Source organism: Musca domestica, unplaced genomic scaffold (assembly GCF_030504385.1).
Source record: "Musca domestica strain aabys unplaced genomic scaffold, Musca_domestica.polishedcontigs.V.1.1 66, whole genome shotgun sequence".
In the NCBI taxonomy this organism is placed as follows: Eukaryota; Metazoa; Arthropoda; class Insecta; order Diptera; family Muscidae; genus Musca; species Musca domestica.
The window spans coordinates 1,113,965-1,125,613 of NW_026712376.1; the positions used below are offsets into that span (position 1 = coordinate 1,113,965).

Genomic DNA, 11,649 nt, shown 5'->3' on the forward strand with positions numbered 1-11,649 from the left:
CGACTTCCAGTAACAATTTGTAACAATTGTTACAAACTTTAGGGTAACCAGACACACCTATGTGCACCACTCAGCGCCATTTTTTTCTCGAGAGAGCTGCAAGTTTTGCTAGTTTTTGGAGTACGGGAACGCGTTGTAGCAGAATTAGTGCTAATTAGTACTAATTTGCAGGTTCTGGAACACAACTTATAATAGCTAAGTTAGACTGCATATATGCAGGCAGAAGTTCCCTGCAAACACTTCGAAAAAATTGGAGATGGTTAGTCAAAGAAATTTAAGTATTATGATGAATTCGAAAAAAGACTGATACTTGTCACTAACAAGACCATAATGACTCATGAAACAGAAGGGTCTGCCTTACTTAACACAGAAGTAAGAAGTCACGCCTTTATTTCAATGTTAGATTCGAAGTTCGTAATAGATACTATGGCTTAAGACAGAAAATGGTCCATGTAGGTCTACGTCTTCGTATAGCACCCATATAACGGTATAACATATTCGGTATTTTGATGATTTTAGCGACATTTACCGGAACTATTTCAAATTTGGTATTTGAAGTTCGTAACAGATACTACAGCATAAAACAGAAAATATGCCATGTGTATTGAAATTGGATATAATTAGTAAAAAATTAGATATAGCTCCCATATATATCTTCGTCCGATTTGCCTTTTATTGTGCACCAAACGTGTAATATCAGCCCGAATAGTATGGAATTTTGCACATACAACCAAATTAAGCCTGAAAATAAGTATGCCAAATTTGATCGAAATCGGTTCAGATATAGCTATAGCTCCCATATATATTGTTCATCCGATTTGTTGTTTTTGTCCTCCGCAGCCGTAATATGCACTCTCTAGTAACAATATTTGGGGAAATATATCAAATGCAGCTCAGAAATACCTTTGCCAAATTTTATCGAGATCGGTTTAGATTTGGATATAACTCCCATATATAACTTCGTCCGATTTACCTATTATTGTGCACCAAACGTCTAATATTTGCCCAAATGGGATGGAATTTGGCACATACGACCGAATTGAGTCTAGAAGGTAGTATGCAAAATTTGCTGAAGATCGGTTCAGATATAGCTATAGCTCCCATATATATTGTTCATCCGATTTGTTGTATTTGTTACCCACAGCCGTAATATGCACTCCGTAACAACGATATTCAGGGAAATATATCAAATACAGCTCAGAAATATCTTTGCCAAATTTTATCGAGATCGGTTCAGATTTGGATTTAGCTCCCATATATATCTTTATCTGATTTCAAATTAATTTTGCACCAAATGGGCAATACAAGTCCGAATTTAAAAGATACAAATGCTTCGGCATATTTAGTCCTTTGAACATTAAATTATAATTATAATCATAGCGTGTATGATTAAATTCTCCATAAAATCTTTTAATTGTTATGTGGAGCTCTACAAAATTAGTAAAGTGGTTAGGACTTGCTTTACTGGTTATACCCTACAACACTATGTGTTGGGGGTATTATAAGTTTGATTGGGCCAAAAATTATGTAACACCACGAAATATTGATTTCCCACATAGGAAAGTATATATGGATCTTCCTATCTCGCCGAGCTGAGTCGATCTAGCTATGTATGTCCGTCCGTCCGTCTGTCCGTCTGTCCATGTTAATTTGTAATCACTCTACAGGTCGCAATTATGGCCCGATCTTCACGAAATTTAGAATGGAGGTGGGGCTAGGGTCAGAATAGAACCCTATTTCTTTTGGAGATGTTCGCCAAATGTTTAGGGGTTGAAATGGACCAAATACTGAAAAAATGTCGGATTTTCCAGTAGCTATACAGGTCGCAATTATAGACCAATCGACGCGGAATTTCGCACGTAGCTAGAGTTTAGGGCGGGGAAGAAGCCTAACAATTTGGGTGGTAATCGGATAATATTTAGCGGGTAAAATAGGCCATATCTTTTTTGTTGAAAAAATTCAAAATTTTTCATTAAACCGCGAATATTTTAAATCCCGGCGAAATCACAAAGCCATGACAAGGTTACTTCTGATCTTTACATTGATGTTAAGATCCAAAAAATCGAATATATAGCAAAATATGTGCGATATATATGTCTATCAAAGAAGATATGCTTGAAAGATCTCATATATGTCGAGAACGGCTGAACTGATTTCGACAGTTCTCATTAATTCAGAATGGCCTCTTGGCAGGAAAGGAAAAACGTCTAAAATGCGCATACAAATATCTCTCTAAAGATGAAAATATTGATTTTGTAATATTTTCTCATATTTTTTCCATTTTGTCATATTTTTGGCATATTTTCATTTTTAATTAAACATTTGGTAATATTCCTACAGCTAACAAAACTAACTAGTTAGGATATCAGGATATCATTTACAGATCGCATTTATGGCCCGATCCTTACGAAATTTTGCATGGGGATAAGATGAGGGTCAGAATAGAAGCCTTCTCTTTTTGGAGATGATCGCCATATATTTAGGGGTTGAAAGAGACCAAAAAAACTGCAAAATTGTCAGCAGGTCGTAATTATCTCCCGATCCTAACGAACATTTGAATGGGGGTTACCGGACATTGCAAAAGCCAAGCAGTTTTGGATGGCCATCCAAAAATATTCAATGTGTGAAATAGTTAGCCAACTTTTGTAGACAAAATAAGAAAATGTCCATTCCATTGACTTTTTGGAGAATTCACAAATACAGGAAAGACGCACTCCTGACTATTTCGTTAACGCTGATTTCAATGTCTGTATCTCATATAGATGCATTTCAGTCAAAAACCAATAATAAATGTTAATCTCCTGCCACTTCTGAGAGATTATAGGTCTTTGGGAAATATTGGTTCCAGATCTAGGAAGACCATTTAAGTGCAACATCTACCAATTAATTGGAAATGAGCAAATTAGTTTAAGTTGCTATTATTCGAAAATTAGAGAACGAAACCTGATGGTTTTCTTTTATTATTTGTTACAATATCTTGTGGAATTCTTTCGAGTATCTTGCCTATATAAACTGTATCGTTTATTACAGTGTTGTAGGGTATTCAACGGTCGGCCCCGCTCGACTGTAGCCTTTGCTTACTTGTTTTCTAAGTCGATTTATGCATATCGTCCGTTCTGTATATTCTTGTGAACAAAATGCAGGTCGCATTTATTATCCGATTGAGATGAAATTTTCCAAACAATATTTGTTTGGCCCAAGGACGAACCCTATTGAAATTGGCGATAATCGGATCAGGATCAGCTCCCATATATCTTCAACCGATTTCTGGTTAATTGTGCACCAAATGGCCAATATCAGTCCAAATGAATTTTGGCACATCCGACCGAATTCAGTCTAGAAGTAAGTACATAACATTTGGGGAAATCGGTTCAGATATAGCTATGGCTCCCATATATATGTTTCATCTGATTTGATATTTAAATCCCTCTCATTCGTAATATGCTTTCGACAATGATATTTGGTACCAGATATCAGGTACAGCCTACAAATACCTCCGCCAAATTTTATCAAGATCGGTTCAGATTTGGTTATAGCTCCCGATATCGGTTCGGCTCCGATATATATATTTTTAATATAATCTAGGGTGAAAACAGGGTGAAATGAAGAAACTGCAACCAACTTCAGACTGCTGTCATTTCTAAGCCACACGTCCGACAGCTGTTCAAATTATTCCAGTGACAGCACATTATATTGTTTACAAGCGTTCAAAAGCATTTTGGTGAGAATTTTGCAGAAAAAAGTTATTCGTGATGGAATTCAAGCGTGATAATGTGATTTCTTAATATTTGGCTGGAAAACCACAAGTGGCTATCGTTAGACCACTCCAGCATTTAAATGTGAATAATTCTTTTGTGTCTCATACCATCGCTCGTTACCATGATACTGGTAGCGTAGATCGACGTCAAGGAAGTGGACGGAAGAAAACAGCAACATCAGCAGAAATGGTTCGAAAAGTAAAGAAGCGACTTGATCGAAACCCGCGTCACAGTGGCCGAAAAATAGTTCGTGAGTTCAATGTATCGCAATATTTTATTCGGCAAATATTGAAAAATCGGGGAGCTCGGGGTAGAGCCAATGAAATTCTAAAAGGTGCAAGAACTTAAACCGCAACAGAAACAAATCAAACTCAAACTAAACAAACAAAATGATCGTGTTTACTTGCCAAAGAGGTCAGCTTAAAATGTGAACTTTCGGTTGGCCACCAGAACTCAAGCGCCGGCCATGGTGATTGTGTGGGCCGCCATAACAGTCGATGGTCGCTCTCTGCTCGTATTAATCGACCGTGGCATCAGAATAAATGCGGAATATTTCGCGAAAATATTCTGGAGGGTGTATTAAAGCCTTGGATACGCAAATATTTTGGCCGCGGCACGCGCCACCCAAGAATGGATACAAAATGAGGTTCCTCGCTTCATTTCCAGCGCACAATGGCCACCAAAATTTCCTAATACCATTCCGTTGAACTATTGTATCTGGAGTATTTTATATATTTTGGAAAGCAAGGATGGCACTAAAAAATACCCAAGCGTCGATCACATCAAGCAAGCGCTTCGCCGGGAATGGGCCAAAATACCACAGAGCAATATTCGGGCAGCGTGTGACGGTTTCATTGGCCATTTGAAGGCCGTAATTCGTGCCAAAGGTGACCAATTCGAACATATCTTAACTTATTCTGAAAGTTGATGCTATTTCTGACATTTTTTGAAATCATTCAATAAAATTAAATAAAAAACAAATGTAAAAATTATGGTGTTTGACTTTGTTGCAGTTTTTTTTATCTCACCCTATACATTGAGAAAGAATGTACATTAAAATGTTATTCTGGCTAATAATACGCTTGCTCCTGGCATATACCTATTTTTAATAAATTCAAATAAGGGCAAAAAATGAAAAAAGTGGCCAAGACCTGGAAAGTATCCGGGGGTTATGACCCATATGATGACCTGCAAAAGCGATTTAAGGTATATTGAAAGTTTAGGAAGAAATCCATTTTTGACTAAATGTCCAATCCGCTCTACTATTTTGCATCCTTTATATTCCGTATTTCACTGATTGCAGTCCCAATGAATTTTGCATTTTGAGTTCTCATTGGACGGATTATTGTCATGTGAAAGAAGTAGGTCCATGTTTTGAAATGAGTCCCATAACGCTATGTCGGTCAATTTTGTTTCTTAAAATATGTTCGCATCTTCCAGCTGAAGCACGATGTAGGTCCTGGAATTGAAAGCTAAATGCCACTTTTATACATGATCGATCGCCAGTCGCATTTTTATTGGCAAATTTTCACCATTTCAAAATTGTATGAATTGTTAAAGTCCGTCAAGCCGTTTTTGCGTTTTAAGCGTTGTTCGCGGAAGAAATTGTATGCACCGTTTTACTTTTGTTACTACACTGTTTTTATTCATTTAAAATAATTCTTAAGTTCTACTTATGATAATTTTTCTTAACCTAGTCTAGCATAAAGTGTAAGAGAGAGAGAGAGAGAGAAATAGAGAGATACAAATCTACACATGCCTGTGCACCATGCCGCCATAAATTCTAGGGGAGGTCATAAAACATGCGTAGCTATCTCACTTGTGGCAAGCAAACATGCTGCACTTCCTTATCAGTATGAGTTAAGATTTCATCCAGTAATCTAACTCAAACATACCACATGCAGCAATTGAATTATTTATTTCTAACTCAAAGGTCTGTTCACCCTGTTTAACAAATCCCTCTCATCTACACTAGTTAGCCCCGCTATTCTCTTTTATTATAAAAACATGTTCACTTATCCGTGAACAAGCGTAGTAATTAACATTACTTTCTTTTATATGGTGGAAATAATTCTTTATTTTGTATCCCCCTCTGAATACCTTAAATCTATAAATAGCATTTTTGTCCGTTGTCGCTTTATACTACCGTAAAAAAACTACATATCATATTAATTTTCAAAAACTTTCGAAATTTTCGAAAAGAAAAAACACTACAAATGTACATTTGAAAATAGTAAGTCAAAATGAAAAAAATCATGCAATATAAAACATTACTATTGTACATTTTAAGAGTCAAAATGAAAATGTTCTAATTTCACATTTTCCGCGATTTGCTTGGATTTTATCCTTTTCTGCCAAGAGGCAACCCCGAAATTGTCTGAATCGTTAACATCAGACCGGCGGTTCTTGAGTTATAAGCGTAGTAACTAACAGAACTTTCTTTTATATATATATAGATGTATGGATAGATTAAAAAGTAGGTGTGGTCAGTTTCTCAGCCCCCAAATAAATACTTAGGGTTGGAGGGAAAGTCAACAGTACCTCGTGAAAAAATTTTTAAACCGATATATGAAGACATTATTTGGGAAATATAAGGATTTTAGGTAAATCGAAATAGTGGGCGAACCGAATAATGAAGACATTATTTGGGAAATATAAGGATTTTAGATAAATCGAAATAGTGGGCGTAAAAGGAGGCGTGGTCAATATTTTTTTTCTTTAAAAACCTAACTTGGGGTATGACGAACGTTTGTACAAAAAATCATGCAAATCGGTTCAGCCGTTCTCAACTGATTCCATTACCAACGAACAACAATTGATTTTTATATATATAGAAGAAGATAGATATTCAATTCTTTATTCGACGTAAAAAAACATACATACGTATGCATACAGACATAGTTATGTACAGGTTTATCTATCAATCTATCGACTCAGAATAATATACACATGCATGTACGTTGTGGCCGCCATTGTGTCACATCTTCATCAAGTGCCATCCATTATTTAATCAATCATTTGCGGGGTATGCGACGACTCCCCATTCGCTCGATGCCAATGCAAATTTTTCTAATTAAGGCTAATTCAATGCCTGCTCTAAGTTATGCGTGCGTATGTGTGAGTGGGTTAGTGAGTACGCGATAGTGTAGCAGTTCAAACTAGGCTCTTTTGAACTTTTGCAAACATTCATATAAAGTCAAACACTTTGTTTCGGGCATCAAAAAGAATACACACAATCCCAGTAGCATGCAGAGAAATCCCATGATGAAGAAGAAAACCGTTCCATTGATGGTCGTCAAGGCCGACACTAAGGCTAGTGCCAATTGGAGTGTGTGCTCGCCAATCAATACCGCTGCCACGCACTTAGCCTTTTGCGTGACGGTGAATGCCTCTGACAAATAGACACTGGCCGCTATGGAAACCCCAACGCAAATGATAAATTGGAAGAGCAGCATTAGGAGGGCAATAATTTCCAAATCTAGCTGAACAATGGCTGCATTGGTATTTACCAAATATTCCATGATGCCACCAGTTATGAGCATAAATATTGTGGCCGGCAGCATTGTAGCTACACACATTCTACGCCGGCCGTATCTGTCGATTAGCAGGCAACCCAATAAACTGCCACATGCTCCAGTGGCCGCCATGGTGTACAAACAATTGGTGTCACAATTGAAGCCTAACCAACTGGCGGACAAATACACGCGATTGAATGGCTGCGACATTGTTAGCGTAACAAAGCCACGTAAAATAAACAATTTGAATAATGGGCCGGCGTTGAATCTCCGAAAGACATACCACCCACTCTGGTCGGCATCGATTGCCATTAATTGGACACAGTCCTCACGCACGCGCATCACTTCCGTTGTGGTCAATTGGGTGCCGATGAGCTGTTTCAGGACACTGCTTGCTGCATGTTCACGTTGCTGTTGGATGAGCAGTAGTGGCGATTCGATGCGTTGTTTAATAGCCGCAACGATGGCTGCTAATCCTAAGCATGCCACCACAATGCCGTGAATCTGATCGGGTTGCAGGCTGCGGTAGCCGGATGGTGGTTCGAGTGCGTACCACAAATATGTGAATGTCAGTTGCATGAGTATACCGAACCAGAGAGAGCATCGTTCTGTTGCCATCACAAAACCCCGCATTTCCTTGCTGCACATTTCGGGACCCACAACGAACGTCTGCACCTGTGTCAAGCCCATGGCCATGCCTTCAAACACACAACTGAATGCCATGCCAATGAAAGAGTTTGGTAATATCACGAATAGTATCCCACCAAAAACAAGTAGGGAACCACTAGGTATCTGTGAAGAGGAAATAAATGTGGTAATTAGACGAAAGCAAGTAAAAATTGGTTGAATTTGTTTTTCATAGAATCTTCGATAATGAGTAGCAAGGCTGTACATAGATTACAACAACTAACGATTTTAATCATCATGACCTATGGATTTTACTGAAACAAGATTGTCGTTCCTAACATTTAAATTGAAAATGGAAATATTTTAATATTAGTATCGTTTAAAAATAGAGCTCAGAGAAAGCATTTAAAAATTTATCTTTGGTAAAATTTTGTCTCTGGTTATCTATATTTTTCAACCGAAAAAAATCGGATAGCCTTAAAGGCTAGACTACATACGATTTTAGAGTATATTAATGTCAATTGAAAAATTATCTGTAGCATTTTTGTAGCATAATTTTAGGCACTACACACAATTTTTATACCCTACACCACATAGTGGTAAGGGTATTTTGTCTTTGTGCATTTGTTTGCAACATGGAGAAGGAAGCGTGATAGACCCATAGTTACTTTAGAGGATCTTTATAGAATCACTTTCTAAGTCGATGTATACATGTCAGTCCGTCTGTCCGCCCGTGCATGCACTCTTGTGAACAAAATGCAGGTCGCATTTATTACCCGATAGAGATTAAAATTTGCAAACAATATTTGTTTGATCCAAGGACGAACCCTATTGAAATTGGTAATAATCGGATCAGATTTAGATATAGCTCCCATATAGGGTGAGATAAAAAACTGCAACAAAGTCAAAATTCTATCGAATGAAAGCAAAAAATGTTGGAAATAGCTTCAAATTTTAGAATAAGTTTAGATTTGTTAGAATTGGTCACCGCTGCCCGAATGTTGCTCAATGGTATTTTGGCCCATTCCCGGCGAAGCGCTTGCAAGAGGTGATCGACACTTTGGTATTTTTTAGTGCCAACCTTGCTTTCCAAAATACTCCAGACACAATAGTCCAACGGATTGGTATCCCGAGATTTTGGTAGCAATTGTGCGCTGGAAATGAAGCGAGGAACCTCATTTTGTAACCATTGTTGGGTGGCGCGTGCTGAGTGCGATGGTGCTGTGTCGTGTTGGAATGTCCAAGATCTGCGGCCAAAATGTTTACGTGCCCAAGGCTTTAATACACCCTCCAGAATATTTTCGTGATAATATTCGGCATTTAATCTGATGCCACGGTCGATTAATACGAGCTAAGAGCGACCATCGGCTGTTATGGCGGCCCACACCATCGCCATGGCCGGCGCTTGAGTTCTGGTGGCAAACCGAAGGTGCACAATTTCAGCTGACCTCTGTGGCAAGCAAACACGATCATTTTGTTTGTTTACAAACTGCTGGACAACGAATGTTTTCTCATCGGAGAAATCCAAATTCGGCAGTTCACCACTTTCGGCCAAGCGAAGCAACTATTTAGCTCTTTTGAGTCTATTTTCTTTCTGTTGCAGTGCTAGTTTTTACACTTTTTGGAATTTCAATGGCTTTACCCCGAGCTAATTTTTCACATTTGCCGAATGGAATATTGCGATATGTTCAGCTCACCAGTCATTTTTCGGCCACTGCGACGCGGGTTTCGATCAAGTCGCTTCTTTACTTTTCGAACTATTCCTGCTGATGTTGCTGTTTTCTTCCGTCCACATCCTTGACGTCTGTCTGTTGTAATCACACTAGAGTCAAAACGAATCAAGATAGGAAGCTATAATTTTGCACAGATCAGTATTTTGTCTGCATGCAAGTCAAGTTTGAAGAAGGCCTATATTGGTCTACGATATCGTATAGCTTCCATATAACGGTACCTCCCGATATTCTGTATTTTTATGCTTTTGGGCACATTTTTCAATGGAATTGTCTGAAATTCTACACAGGGAGTTCTTTGTCAGTATTTTCCACCCTGCAAGAGAATTGTCTATTTAGGTACACGATATCGTGTAGTCCCCATGTAACAGTACCTCCGGATATTCGGCAATTTGATGATTATAGCCACAATTTTCAATGGAATGGCCTAAAAAAAGCAAAAGAAGCAAGAGAATTGTCTATATAGGTCCACAATGTGGTGTAGACCCAATATGTCGGTATTATGATGATATTAGCGACATTATTCACCCGAATCGTTTTAAATTCCATATTCAAAGTTCGTAATGGGTACTACAGTCTATAGCAAAAAATTGCGTATGAAGATCCACGTTTTCGTATAGCCCCAAAATGACGATATATCCCAGTATTTGGTATTTGGATGATTTTAGGTACATTATTCACAGGAATTGTTTCAAATTTCGTGATGCCCGTAATGTGTACTAAAACTTTTGATGGAAAATTGTCTTCTTAGGTCCACATATAATTGCACCTCCATTTATTCGGAATTTTGATGATATTAGCGACACTTTTACCGGAATTGTTTCAAATTCCGTATTTAAAGTTTGTAGTGGCTACTACAGCTATGACAAAATATTACTAGAGCAGACAATTTTCTGTCATAGGCTATACATCCGTTAATAATTTCAAATATCGAATTTGAAACATTTCCGGTGAATACTGTCGCTAAAATCACCAAAATACCGAAAATATTGAGGTACCATTATATGCGGGCTATACCAAAACGTGGACCCACATGGCCCATTTTCAAAACCAAAAGACCTGCAGACATAATATGTATTGGAGTAAAATTTTAGCAACCTACTTTATTTCGTTCGGAAGCTAGAGTGATTTCCACAGACGGACAGACGGATGGACGGACGGACATCGCTAAATCGACATAGAATTTTATGCTGATCATGAATATATATATACTTTATGGGGTCCACGACGAATATATGGGGGTGTTACACACGAAATCACAAAGTTAATATACCCTCCTTTTCAAGGTGGAGGGTATGAATATTCCTTTGTCAAATTAAGTGGAATTAGTTCCAGATATGTAACTCCCACATGTTCGTTTCATTTGATTTCAAACTTCAGTCGTCCTAAAGTTGTAAAACGGAATTCAATACGATTTATTATACACAAATTTGCACCACTGTGGTGTGGTGTAGGGAGACATATAGGCCGCCCAGCCGATTAGTTCAACATTTTCCTTCTCATTACTTACATGAGCAATATTTTTTGTTACACGTCCAACGAATGTTGAGGCCGCAATGCATCCCAAAATACCACCAACAAATAACGCCACAATTAAAAGACTGCTGTCATAGTCGTAGTCAAAGCGATTTGGCGGAGCCTCATACACCGTCCAAGCCAGCTTCAGGCCGCCCGCAAAGAGAATTAACGAAGCTGGTATTGTCAGCAGCAGTTGGATGCGACCATGCCATACTTGTTGAAACCATGTTTGGCTCTCCTCCTCTTTGATTGTGGGTAATATGGGCATTTTTCTTTGTGGGAAACTCAGTTTTTTTTGTATTTTTTTTAAGAATTTGAAATATTGGTTTTCGCCAATTTTGTGATGATGTTAACAGTGGCACATTTTTTTAGTTTTGCCATTTATTGTTACGCGATTTAAAGAATTTTGAACACTGCCGTCCAGCTACCGACCACGAATGATTCACTAAAACTCTGGCTAGATTAGTACGAATTGTGGTCGAAGATAATGTGACACACTGC

At 38.0% G+C, this 11,649-nt stretch overlaps 1 protein-coding gene across 1 annotated transcript; it reads right to left on the minus strand.

Annotated features, from left to right (window-relative positions):
• Positions 1–6,601: 6,601 nt before the first annotated feature.
• LOC131800583 (uncharacterized) lies at positions 6,602–11,416 on the minus strand. Its single transcript, XM_059129728.1, has 2 exons — positions 11,141–11,416; positions 6,602–8,065 (listed from the first exon to the last, which is right to left on the minus strand). The coding sequence occupies exons 1-2, from the start codon at positions 11,414–11,416 to the stop codon at positions 6,917–6,919; spliced, it is 1,425 nt and encodes a 474-aa protein (XP_058985711.1). The 3' UTR covers positions 6,602–6,916.
• Between the last annotated feature and the right edge of the window lie 233 nt (positions 11,417–11,649).

Coding starts and splice junctions, on each gene's coding strand:
- LOC131800583 (XM_059129728.1), bottom strand. CDS start 11,416: ATGCCCATATTACCCACAATCAAAGAGGAGGAGAGCCAAACATGGTTT. Junction 8,066..11,140: donor TAACAAAAAATATTGCTCAT/GTAAGTAATGAG, acceptor TCCTCTTCACAG/ATACCTAGTGGTTCCCTACT.